At 39.2% G+C, this 14221-nt stretch overlaps 1 protein-coding gene across 2 annotated transcripts in view; it reads right to left on the bottom strand.

The window, feature by feature from the left end:
• Positions 1–14221, bottom strand: part of MGLL (monoglyceride lipase) — a 98025-nt gene that overhangs the window by 15700 nt on the left and 68104 nt on the right. For both annotated transcript variants that reach the window (XM_088134257.1, XM_088134256.1), the window contains exons 4-6: positions 9748–9884; positions 4393–4503; positions 942–1031 (exon numbers count right to left, since the gene is read on the bottom strand). In XM_088134257.1, coding sequence (XP_087990383.1) covers positions 942–1031; positions 4393–4503; positions 9748–9884 — 338 coding nt within the window. The remainder of the gene's footprint in view (positions 1–941; positions 1032–4392; positions 4504–9747; positions 9885–14221) is intronic.

Raw genomic sequence — 14221 nt, 5'->3', positions numbered from 1 at the left:
GGATAATATCCCCAGAAAAAGTGCTTTAACTTATTCCCCCTGAAACTGTTATGTTGACCTTCACATTAAATGTGTATATTAAACATATTAGATGAACATGTTTTAGCATTTTATGCTTGCTGCATTGCTGACATTCTGTTTCTACATGGATGTCATACCACCTCTTAACATTACCAACATCAGAATTTCATCAGCTTATATTAATCTTTATAACAGGATTTACCTAGTCAGTAGAATAAAATTTTAAAAAACAGTCAGAAAAGAATTGGCCAATAAGAATGTGTATTCACTATACTTTTTGACTACTGAAAATCCCAAATTGACATTTTTAAAATTTGCATATATTTTTATATTTGGTTAGCTGCTGAGAGTCTTGTACTTGCAGCAGCATACAAAATTGATGAATAAGTAAAAATGTATGTATAAATTAACATCTGCCAATCACATCCTGTGTCATAGAGACCTAAATCATTTAAATGTATTGTAATGCTTCTACGGGAAGCTAAACACCAAATCTTTTCTTCCTTCAAAAGAGCCATGGCAAAAACATTATTGTTGCAGTGATTCATCTTATGCTTTTCCCCCATTCTCATCATAATACTTATCTCTTGTACAAATGGAAGCTGGCAGGTCACGCAGACTGGTAGAATCAGATGTACCTCAGAGCAGGTTTGACACAAATCCATCAACCAGTACAGACAATCCTTTCTGGAATCTCTCTTCCTTACATCAGAATGCTGATGCAAATATCTGGAGAGGAGGCCCTTTCAGTACTTGATTCTCTCTTTCTATGCACTGGAGGCATGTTCTATTCCCTCTAGTCATATTTCCTCGATTTGCATCAAGACAGAATTGCTCACTTCTGATCTAGTCATACTGTAGAGGCAAGAGCCAAACCATCACAGGCATGACACTGATTTTCAGGGCAATACAATTCTCACCTCTTTCTTATTCCGGGAAATGACATTTGGATCAATGGATCCCAGAGACAAGTTTGGCAGGACAAAGTTAAGTACTTTAGCTGCAAATACCTGAGGGAGAAAAATATAATTAGTATCTTGGACAGCCAAGAAGAGAATTATAGGAGTCAGCTTTGCAGGTGGCAGAAACTGTTTTTTTTTAGCTTAACCACTATATTATTACTGTACTCCAGCTGAGGATCTGGTCCTGAATGCCAACAAATGGATTTATTCCAAATGTATCAAAAAGGCAGGAAAGATTCCCAGGACCATTTATAAGGGAAAGCTTGACGCAACTGGCATTATTCCCTAAAACCACTTTGTCCAACTTTAGGACTCTCACATTTCTTCCTGACAAACAAAAAAGGGAAGGAATCCTGGCTGAAGAAGTTGAGACAAAGCCAGCTTTTCCACTCTTCAAGGGAAGCCAGTTTTGTTTGCCAGGGTTCCTTCTTGTTGCTATTCACTTTGTATTTTAGTTTCCTACAATGAAAATTGTAGCCTGTGTGATTTACAGTATAGTCCTTTAAACATGATAAACACATTCTGTAACAAGGATACAAATAAGGAGAAAAATGTACACATTGACTAAAGAGCTTCTGGGAGTTAAATACAAAAATATTAAGCTTCCTACAGCATGAAGATGCCAGAAGAAGAAAAGAAAATACTTAAAAAATCCCATTAATAGGATTCTGTAATTGAGTCCAATACTAAATTGTCTCTGATCTTCTGAAAATTACATTCTAATTAAGTGGTCATCACTTAAAAATGATGATAGCCAAGAAAACATGTACTTTGCCAGGTCTATTTTAATGGCACATCCTGCATGCAGTAATGTTTCCTGGAAAATGTAAAATGGAGTGTGTGACCTTGATAGTCTATGAATCCATTAAATGTAATCATAGCCATAACAGTCTCTGATTCTCCTGCATCAAAGATGCTACGGATTGTGGGAAAAAAATACATTACATTAATGATAAAAGAATAAAATAAAAGTTCTCCCAGAGTACAAAATTTCAAAGCCACCACAGTTTCAGAGGCATTTACAGGAAACGCAAGTGACATTGCCCCACTATACAGAGGGCTATGTTGTGAAGTGCAGCTGCTGCATCTAACCGTTCCCCTAGGACTCTCCAACTTCTTACCAAATTAGATTTTATTGGTTCAATACCTCCAATCCCTTTTCTTCCACTTTGCTGAACATCTATGCTAATGAAGAGTTCTGGTCCTAATACAGTGAAACCTCAATTTATCGTGCCCCAGTTTAGTGGACTTTGGAGACAACGGACAGAACTTTACCCGAAGTAGTGCAGATGATTTAGGTAAATTAGCATGATTTGTGTGAATTTACATCGTTATGTGATAAACCTAATGACATGAACTGACACAAATGACAAATTATATCATTTGCATAATTACATAAGTGACATAAGTTTGGATTTAATGGATATTCAGGCGTGACAGACATGCCCTCCTAATGGTCTATTAAACTGATGTTTCTGTGTACAAATACTGTCTATTAATTTTTGAATTTTTCAGAATATAAATTGTTTAAATCTTAGCCTATGAATGCTAATATAGCATATCCAAATAAGTTAGGAATTGGGGTGATAGAAAGGATGCTTCATTCAGTTAATGCTTCACAAATTAATGACAATTATCAATATTGGAGAGTTGCCCTCCTCACAAAAATAGCTATTCATGGTATGTTTGAAAAACAGACTCTGCCCATATCCAAGCTTTAAAAACGTAGCAAATCATATCCGTGAGATAAGGGTATTGTTAATCCTGTTGCTCCTCTCAGTCCCGTCAGCCTTCCTTTCTTAGGTATCACTTGAATAAGTAAGATCACAGGAACTAACGTGATGTTCTAATTGTAATTAGTTGTAGTAGTTATTACACAATGATTATCTTACATTTGCTCTGAACTGCAGCCATCTAAACTTCCCCTAAGCAAGTGGTTTTCATTAAAGCTTGGTAGGTGCTAAACAGATTGTGTGGGCATATGCACAGGTGGTTGTTGCTGTTGCTGCTGTCGCAGCTGTTACCTACATAATGTATAGGGCAGCAATCCAGATCAGGAGCAGGCAGGGGTGCACATGTAGCTCCTTTCAGGAACCCCTTAAAGAAGGTTCTTCATGAGAACAGGAAAAAGCACAGTTTCTTTAAGGAGTTGCTAACAAGAGAGAGATGTAATGGGAATCACTGATCCAAGAGAGTTTTAAAAGTTTTTGCAGCACATGGTTTAATAGATAAAGATCTAGGGAGAAGGGAGTGGAACATACAGTACTCTTGTCAGGTCTGCTTGGTTGATCTGATGCATCACATTGTACAATATCAGCGTAAGGCAAGAGTACATGGTATAGGGCATATATGACTGTTTATAAACTATCAACCGTAGGAAATTTCTCCACAATAAAAACATGATTGTAGGCTGAGAATAAGCTCCATGAATGAGTCCATACTATTAAGCGATACAGGGACTAGCTGTGGGGCTGGCTGTTACTTTTCCCACCCCAAGCCTAATGAATCTGCACCACCTGCTTAAAATAATTAATTTTAAAATTGTCTGTTCAAAGTGAAATTAAAATAATTTGAAATCCCCACCAGAACAAACACACCCATCACTCCAGCCAACCCAATAATACCCACTGGAGGTATAGAAGCCGAGGCCTCTATGGTTCTAAGAGACCTCCAAAAATTGTTACCAGATTGTATTTTTAATGTGACTGCAAAGGGGAAGCTGATTAAATATGTGAGAGGAGAGCTATCCTATTAACTGCATTCAACTGGAAAGAAATTTAATTTTTGTCTTGGCCCCACCAATTGCACTTTGGAGAACAGCCCTAGGGATACCACTCAAAGCTAACGTGTGGCTTTCTGCCCAGAGAAAGCTGCACTCTCGGCTAAGTTATGAACTGTTTTAATCCTGCCTTCTGAACACGTCACAAGGCTTCGTCACTCAAACCCCATGGTTTACAAACCACAAAGGGTGAGTTCACACATCAGGCTAAGCAAACTGCATTAAGGCGTAGCATAGTATGGGAGATCATGCATCTGGAAACTGAGGGAACAAAAGGAGCTTGGGGAGAGAGATTTGTCAAAATAAACGTACAGGAAGTGGAAAAGGTTAGGGCAAGGTTCTTCCTCTAAAGTGCAGCCTTTCGGTGCTGCTTTTTGTGAGAAAAAGAAGATGGACGTCCTCATTTATATGTAACATGTATGTAATCCTTCAGCTTTTGCACTGACCACAAGCCTTCTTACATTCAGTTTTGTGAAGAGCCTTAACTTCATTTATTTTTAATGCAGATCCACACATGGAGAGGAAAGGCTGGTGAAAGAAAGGGCCATTACCTTAAGATAATAAGATGTTTAACTGACATTTAGATAAGTGTGCCTGAAATTAAATGAACACCTTTTTTTTTTTTTTTACCTTGATCGGTGTCGCTACATCAGGGCTTGCAACTACTAAAGGAGAAATTAATACCATGCCTGAAAAGTCATTTGGTCTTTCACACGCGGTGAGGATGGCAATGGCTCCTCCCTGAAATGAAAAAGCAAGCAATGGGTTGATGATTGCTAAGACTATTGATCTCAGTACAGCAGGGGTGGGAAGTCTGAGCAATACTATACCTCCCAGTATGTCTTACCATTGACATGCTAGCTGGAGTGGCAACTGAGTTAGAATTTAGAAATCCCTAAAATGCCACAGGTTGCCCACCCCAATCATAAAACAAAAAGATATGACAAGCACTTTATGGGCAGGTACAGTAACAAGGTCACTGCCTTGGGAACCTTGCCCATTTACCCCGGGAATGAGCTACAAACTAAGTGGCAGCTATGGGCTTCAATTTCCTTCTGCACCCAGAAAAAGACAAATTTAAGTCAAGTTCCATTATCATGCACCACTGATTTCAACCAGCAACTTCAAAAATCAATCAAACAAACAAAAAACTTCATAGCAACTATGGAGGAGATAATTTCAGAATTTATATAATGAATGCAAGTGTACATCAGTTGTGCAATTCACCTACCAGATGCAGCAGAGCCTTCGTGGCAGTGCTTCAAAAGGTGTTTTAATACTGCTTCTAGGAATCACACAACACTGGAATACTCAGAAATACAATTGCGCAAAAGAAATCATCCGAGGAATCACAATGTAGCTATTAGGTGCTAGATAAAGCATGTTCTTTTTCATTTAAACTCATATTGATTACAGGAACTTTACAAGGAAAAACAAAAATGCAAAAATGGAATTGTAAGTCACTTTCCTTGCTCCCTAAACTATAATCAGATTTTTTTTAAAAATGTAAGAGGAAAGTCCGTGTTTGTTCAGAGGCTCTCAGCATGTCCATAAAGGCCCAGAAATGGAAGAGAAGGAGCAGGAAACAGCAAGAGGTCAAGAGGCACACAATGAGTTAAGGAATGATGCAACTAGAAAGAAGGGAATGGCAAATAAACAGTCTGGCCAAGGCTGTCAGGATGAAACAGAAGCCAAAAGGAAAGTCAAAGTTACAGAACTGTGTCCTGAAGTTAGATTAATCAATATGTGCTTACATTCAAAAATGTATGATTTAAAACAAAGAATGACAAAGAATGTTTTATTTTTTCTTACCAAAGAGAATAATTGGAGGGCCATTTTTTGCAGTTTTGGATAATCTGGCTGGATGTAAGAAGCAAACGAGTTTTAAGGCATACCTTTCACCTCTTATAAACCCTGACTAACGTCTCCCCAAACTGGACTGATTTTTCCTGTTTTGGGGGGGATTTAAATGAGAGAAACAAATACCTCAGTCCCCTTAAACCTCCCCCAAACAGGATGAAAATCTTTGGTTCTGCCTACTCTAATGATCGCATGTCACTGCCAATGCCTCTGCAATGGAATGAAAAGATAGTATTAAAAAGTGTGTCTCCAAGAGTAAGGTTTTCCTTCCTTTCCCTAGAACCATGGAGCTGTTTGCTGGAAATCAATAGTGCCTCAATGCTTTTACTGAGATACAGCAGTCATCTGACATTAATAGCAGAATATCAGCAACTCAAGGGCATTTATCATTTAAGAGAATATCCAGGCATCTTCTGCCTTCTATGCCCCAAGTAAAATCCTAATGCTAGAGATGTTGGATTACAACTCCCATAAGCCTCAGACAGCATGGCTAATGGTCAAGGATTATGGCAGTCATTGTTCAAACAGTTTGGAGGGCACCAGATTCCCAATCCCTCTACTATTGCTTAAAGCAGCAAAAGAGATTACCACACTGCTTCTGAATTATACTATATTCAAAATGTCAAGACTGTATTTTATTTCCATAAAGAAATAGTCCCCTCCTACAGAAAACCTTACTCTGTCAGATAGAGTTAAACCAAACATCTTCCTATTGTAGTTTTATACAGGGAAAGTTTTGTATGGAATGGCACTCAATTTTGTGACCAGTGTGACTCCTACCATCTAAAGTGGAGCAATCAAGAGACAATTTGGGGGCCAGTCATAGCAGCCTCTTTTTATGTTCAATGAATGTACGTGAGAACAGGGCCAACAAGAATGCTGGCTATATGCAGTACTCCCAGACTTTGTCTGAAAAGGAGCCTAGGCAGATGCTTATGGTATGGGTATATATAGGGCTTTCCTATGTGAGTGGGAATTCTGATTGCCCAACTGGGATTTCTGTTCCTAAAACTATATGGACTAGCACATGTCCTGGTGCTGGGACATGACTAGCATTTAGGATTGTTTCACTGAACATGTCATGGTGAGCATCAGGCCTAGTTATTTCTAGCATCTCTGAATAGGAACACAGAGCTGAGATGAAAGCAGGAAACCAGTGTAGGTGAGTTGTCTCCTGGATGGCACAACTCACAATGATGCACCTTTGTGTAAGCTGCATGGTGTTCTTTACAGAGTCTGGATGAGACTGAACTCTGAAACTTTCTAGAGCCAATTTTCTTTTTAATTAATGCAAGTTTCCCTATTCTTTATTCTAATCAATTAATACTTTAAATAATTGACTATTATTTGGTATTATCTGACTAGTCATTTTTAAAAAATTAACTGAATGCCAAGCCTGTTTTGGACTGCAAGCTAAAATGCTCCCTCTTCAAGCCAAAAGTTGGTGCATCTCAAGCCTCAGTAAGCAGGAAAGTTCAGTATGATTCACAATTAGTTGCCATGGGAAATCCTTGGAGAACAGTATTAAAGATACATCATTCTGTTTACTTGCAGGAATAAATTGTGTTTATGTGTGTATGAATATGAGGACTGTTTGGATAACTTCAATTTCAGCTTACTGCTACCATCTATTAGTTTTAAAGGTTTACCGTGAACTTCAAATTGGACATCATCTCGTTAACTTCTGATTAGAGATGGCTATACTCCCCTTAACTTTGTTTCAAAGCCCATTTCTTTTGTTTTGAGATTTCTTTGAAGATACTCAGCAAAGAAGTTAAATTATTTCCATGCATTTCCCCATCACTATTATCCAATGCTCTTTCACAAACCAAGAGCTATTTTTGAAAAGAAGAGAGCTTCTTAAAAAAGCATATCTGAACTGTAAATGATTAACCTGAGCATATGCAAAGTGATCCTGAGCATATTCAGAAACTTCAATTTTGATTTGGACTTGAATTCAGAGCAAAAATGGGCTAAGTTTTAGAATTACAGAATTGATGTTTCAAACTCCGTTAGTTGCACAGCTTTCTTCTAATACAATGAAAATGCACTAATATGTAACTTCAAAAGAAGTAATATAATTTCCTACAGTGTACCATTTGCCTCTGATGCATGTTGCCATGGGATGTAGTGATAGCTAATGCCTTGGTTGTATACTAGAAAATAGGAGAATACATACATGGGAAGTAGATAATTGAACCAACGTTATTAACGAATACAGTAACGTGAACTTATTATCAACTACAGATGCGGGTGTGTCTGCCACTGAAATTTCTGTAGTGCGTCAGAGGGTTTCCTGTTCTTTCTTAAGTGCCCGTGCAAGAGCAATTATACTGCAAGGTAACAGAAATAGCAATCTCTTGCCTAGCTTTCAATGGCCTTTTTTCCGTCAAAAATCCGAATTCTGCAGATAACTAAAACAGTCCTTAGGATTGGGCATAGAAATGAATACGCATACACTGTATCTCCATAGTGCAAGCTATCATTGACACACTCTACAGTTGTATTAAAGTTCAGAGCTAATAAACAATGCCTTTGACGTGCTTGGCGATTGACTCACACAAGCAGCCTTTTGTATTTTCATCCCTGAGTCTTCTTAACCTTATCTTAAATATCTTAAAATGTTGAGAGCAAGCTATGATTGGGCTGTGCATTCTGTGTGGTAAAAATCAATAACAATTCTACTCTAAGGTAGCACAAAGTCTACATCAAGGAATATTAAATCTGTTGTTATGAGTAAACCATCACTTTTGGGATACATTTACTTATTTTACATGATTTATTCTTCTATTAAAAGTTTCAGAGTTGATGAGTAATGGTGTATCCATTCCCATACCACAAGCCTGCTCAACGTCCACACCAGTTCTTGATATACCTCTAGGCATTATCCTTGTTGAATTGTCCACCTATTCTTTCATCTACTGTATTTCCATTGCACACAAAATCTGTTCAAGAAAAAAGGGTGGATTAGCTGCACTGTGCTTTTTGATTGATAGCATTAGTGCTCCTCCCTCTGAAAACATCTCTCTTTGGTCTGTCAAATTTTTACTTTTCTTTTAGTTATAGCCTTGGTTTGGGCAGGCAAACCATCTGTGGCTATTGGAACATCCTGAAATTGCCCTGCTGAAATTTGGTAGAAAAATGGCTGATTTCTAATAAAGTGATTTTTCTCCAAGTTTTTGAATGTCCAGTGATTGTAAGGGTGAATGGGAGTACAAGGCGCCATGATGCAAAATATCCTATTCCCACCCAACCCCCCTCCCCAATGAACTGGGGATTTTGGCCCTGCCCCTTCTTGTGACTTTGTCATCATCAGATGATCTTCTGCAGCCTGTGGAAAATTGGGAAGCTGAGTTGTGGCTCCCAACCCAAAAGTTCATTTTTGCCTTATATCTTGCACATTTCTTTTCCTTTCCCTTTCTTCTCACTGCAAAAATGCATTCCAATGACATATTCATCCTTCTCTTTCACAATGCTTGAGAATCTCAGAAAATGGGGGAATTAATTCTTAAACTGAATATGGTCCTTAACTAGTATAGAAATGTTTTAACCAACACGAATAAGGGGAAAGACAACACAATCTATTATGTATGTGTCTGCATGTTTTCGTGTGAAAAAGAACAAACTCTTGGCTTGTTTATGATTTGGGAATATGAGAAGAACAATCCATGCAAGGTCTATTAGAGCATTAGAGAATCTCCAAAACATTTTGTGTTTTACCTCTCTCATATGTACATAGATACATACATACAGATGACATTATTCCTTTTGGGGATAAATAAGAGGGGTATTTTTTTCACTTGCGTTTCTAGAAATTCCAGCTTGATAGCTCTTCAATACTCAGTGAAAATAAGACTTGGGAATGGTGTGTACACTTGTTATTTCCCATTAGAACCAGCAATTGTAGAGTTTACATTTCGTTGGGCAGCTATTCACAAAGAGCTCCAATGGCACAGCCACTGCTTTTTGTGAAAAGAAAAGAAGAAGAGGAAGAGGAAGAAAACAGAAAAGGCTACGATGAAAAAAGAAGTCCTGGCATCAGTGTTGATTGTTAGGGTTCAGGAGCCTAACCCCAAACAAACAGCATCCGCTGCCCTGTGCGGAAGGAGAGGACGGTGGGCTTACCATGGAGTGCCCCAGAAGAAACACAGGGACACCTGGATGTTCCTCCTTCACGAGATCGATGTGCTGCAAGCTGTCTCTGACAAACACACGGAAGTCGGACGCAACCATACGGTCTCCCTCGCTCTGCCCGTGGCCAACTGTAAGCGGGAAAAGGAAAAGCAAGTTGCCCCATCAAAAGCCGCTCGTATTTTGCTCTCCTCAGGCTTACGTATGAAATCCAACAGACCCACAAAAATTATATTCTGTTACAGTTTTCCCCAACACGGCACCCTGTGCATGGCCTATGGGAATTGAAGTCCATCATATTTGGCAGCCACCAAGTTAAGAAAGGCTATACTCCATTTACCATGTGCTATACGTTATATTAAGCTATGCTTCTGGGGTCACTCACCTACACGAGTAAGAACAATAGCATAATGTCTTCCTGGTTTACTCAAGGCTGACCCACCCTGATCCATCCCTTAAATTGGGGTGGGCAACCTGTGACCCCTATCTCCCATTGTGCCCTCCACTCCAGCATCCCAAAACGGTGCTGCTGAAATTGGACTGAAGTTCAATAGTGTGCTTTAGAGGCATTTTTTAGGTTTTGAGGGAACAGTAGTGATTTGCTCATACAGACCTCCCACTTTCATTCCTACACTTAAAGCTCCTCCAAAAATACTAAAAAAAAAATCCAGTTGCAACCTTTCCAGTGAAGTACAACATTAAATGGCCTGCAGAAATTCAGGAGGCTGAGCTGCATCCCCTGACACTTCAGAAATTGCCTACCACAGTATTATATGTACGTAGATCTACCAACTGTTTGCCCAGCCAGCAAGGTTGATATTGCCAGGGATCAGTAGAGACCTGGATTCAGTTCTGCAACCCACAGTCCTAGAAGGAGAATCATGTCTGGTAAACTGCTTCATGAACAGTTTCCCTCATATTGTAAAAGCATCTTTCCTCTGATAAAGAATGGAGAATGCACTGATTGGCAGTTAGAGAGGATCCCTGTAAGTTATCATGACTGTACAGTATAAGAACACAAAAAGACATCTCCTTTTGTTACAGGAATCAGATAAACATTATTATCTTCCAACAGTATGTTGCCAAGGATCTATGACAACTAACTTTAAAAGAAATGTTGATTGTACTGGGAAATACAAAAAAGAGTACATCTGATCCAGAAGCAGCAACTGATTTGAGCTAAACCAGCTAACTGGAGTAAATAAAATGACTGGTCATTAAGAAAATAATCAAAACATCTGGGTCCACAATATGGAGAGAAACTTAGTATAGGAAACCTAGTGTAAATTTAACAGTCACAGTTTGATAAAAAGAAAAGGGAATATACTGAAACTTTGAGCAACTTTGTATGCAATGTACCAAATTTCCATTTGGACATCCCTAAAATAATGGGCATTGCATCAGTACTCTTCAGGTTACAACAGCAACTGGGACCGGAATTTTCATTGCTAAGTGATGCGGTTGTAAAGCATGATGTCACATGACTGCATCGTTTACTGACAGCAATCCTGGCAGTTGCCTTCATAATCCCAGGATTGCACAGGCTGTTAAGTGGGAAGAGGTGGGAGTTCCAGGCAAGGAGTGCAGGCAGTGTGTGCAGGTGCTGCGGGCAAGTGCTAGGGAGTGTGAGAGGGCACAGAGGTGCTTCAGATATGCCATGGGCAGGTGCTAGGGAGTGCACAGGTGCCACGGGAGGTATCACGGACAGGCACTAGGGAGTGTGGGTGGGTGGGAGCCATGGGCAGACACTAGGGAATGTGGGTGGGCTGGCAGGGGCTTTGGGCAGGCGCCAGGGAGCATGGGTGGGCCAGTGAGGGCTGCAGGGGTGCTGCGGGCATGCATGTGCTACAGATTAACCAACCAGGAGGGGTATGAGTCCAGAATATAGATGGCAGAACTCAGCAACAAGGACCCTGTCCACTTCCTCAGGATTGACTGGTTCAAACTCCTCCCAGTTAACCAAGCTAAGATGTGGCTCAGGTACCTCCATAAGACAGACAGTGTCATAATGTTTCTGCATTAATCCTTGATATAGTTTTGCTTGTAACCTGGGGATAATTCTCTTCATGCCATCTCAAAAAAAGCATTGTAACAAATGGGGAAAAAAGGAAAAAGGAAACAAAATGATCAGGAGAATTTCAACAGCTTCCTTAAGAGAAAGAGTTTTTTAGATGGGATCAACCTTCCAAATATCCAGAAATTCTGAGACCACAGTATCCCCTAATTTCCCTTCTGATGTTGGCTGAAAATTTTAGGAATCATAATCCCAATATGTCTGAAGCATGCCACTTTATGAAAGTTCATCTTAGATTATCAGAGAAATAAACGAAATTATAGATGTTGTTAATAAAATGGGAAGAGATAATTTTTCTCCCATAAGATGAGGGTCTACCAGTTAGATGAGTGCCAGCAGATTCATGACAATAAAACAAAACAAAACAAAACAAAACAAAAAAACAGGAATACTTTTTAAACAATACAAAACTGATTCCTAAGAATTCACTTCCACAGGATCAAATAACTTGTTAAAATAATGCTCTGGATGCTAATTTGAAACCCCTCCTCTCCATATGAGTAATATGCCATGCAATTTTATCTTTAGACACCATTTATAAGAGATTACATCAATTCATGGAAGAGGTGCATATTGCAGAACTTCCACGTTCCATGACTGAGATTGCCTGAGGCTGTAAGTGATCACAATTCCCACATAGTTGGGTGCCCTTGGGAGGCTTCAAGTGGCCTAGCTGTATAGCATTCTTATGAGGAAACAAGGATAGAATCCTAAACCTTCTGAGAAAGAGGGTGATGTACTAGGGGAACTTTGGTCTGATCCAGCAAGGGACTGTCTTATATTCACCGCCTGAATAAGAAATGATTGCAGGCTATGGGACTAAGGCTCACTGCAGTTAAAAAGAGAAAAATAATTATCATCTCCCCTCCTTATCTATTTCCAGGAAAGGACTGTTTACTTCATATGCTATTGAAATTCATCATAATTATCCCTTATGAAATAGAACTACAGAACAGCAATAGGCGCTGATGATAAGCTGATCTGACGAGATGGCCCACTGCCATATTATTGAACTAAAATTACAGCTCTGTAATCATTGCAGCTTTGATTCTTAAAAGAAAAAATGCTGAATAACCAAGCTAAGATTAGAGGTTTGGGGTAAAGAAATGCAGAGATTTCTGACATTACTCAGATGCACATTTTCTTGCCTTTTAATCCAGATTTCTACACTGTAAATGCTTCTTCAATTCTGATATTCTAATCTGGTACACACAACATGATTTGCAATTAGATCAATGTTGAGGGCAGCATGTTGTGTTAACTCATTAATCTAGTTAGTCCTGGGGGAGGATGGGGGCAATTTTAACCCAAACCCAGTCCATCCTCCAAGATGAAGTTCTAGAGTGGCTGAAAAAGTACGTGCATCATTATGAAATTCAGTGCCAAAAATTGGAAGCTTCAGGATATATCTCCTGTGCCACCCAAACACTGAATTGTTGCAGAGCCCAAACCACATCAAAAGCTATCTGCCTACCCAGCAAATGTGAAAACCTTGCTGATTCTCTCCTAGCCTACAGGCTTATGGGATGTAGGGCAGGACTGAGAGAAATGTTCAGGATTCAGGATTCCCCAAAATGTTCCTTGATCTGGTACCAGATCCAGTAGCTAGGAACTATGACTGAGTTAATAGCTTACTGAGTTAAGAACGATGTGTGAACTAGTTCTTAGTAAACTAGGCTTTTAGTTGAATGCAACATTCCTATCCTGATGCCCTGCAGTATTTGATGGTTCGAAAATGATCAAAGCCATCAGGCATCAAGTACACAAAAAGGTGGGAAAAGCAAGAATAAGGGTGAGAAGGTGAGAAAGCTGTTTATTTTTTAAAAAGGAGTAGAAATAAAAGATGCTGAATTTGCTAGACAGTATAATAATCTGAACTGTAGCAGAAAACAATTATCATTCTGATTAAGTAATTAAACTAAAGAAAAGCAAAACCCTGGAAATTACCTCTTTCCTTAAAAATAGTCACAGGAGGAAGAGAGTTTGGCTATTGATCACTCCAGGAATCCTTAAAAAAGGATGAAAATCCAGTCTCTATATCCCAAGCTATTACAGCAGCCCCTCTCAATTTAAGGATAGTGAAAGTGGATTGAAATTACTATTTATAAAGAACTTACAGGTAGTCCTTGATTTATGACCATTCATTTAAAGACTGTTCAGAGTTATAACAGTGCTAAAAGTGACCAGTCCTAACACTTATGACCGTTGCAACATCCCCACGGTCATGTGATCAAAATTCAGGTGCTTGGCAACTGATATTTATGATGGTTGCAGCATCCCGGGTCATGTGATCACCATTTGTGACTTTTCTAGGGAGCTTCCAACAAGCAAATTCAATGGAGGAAGCTGGATTCACTTAATGACCGTGTGATTCGCTTTCTTTCTTACTTCATC

This window comes from Python bivittatus, unplaced genomic scaffold, assembly GCF_059951505.1.
Source record: "Python bivittatus isolate LINGU-HERP-01145 unplaced genomic scaffold, Pbiv_v1 ctg000080_np1212, whole genome shotgun sequence".
Lineage (NCBI taxonomy): Eukaryota > Metazoa > Chordata > Lepidosauria > Squamata > Pythonidae > Python > Python bivittatus.
This window is presented reverse-complemented; position numbering and strand designations above follow the sequence as displayed.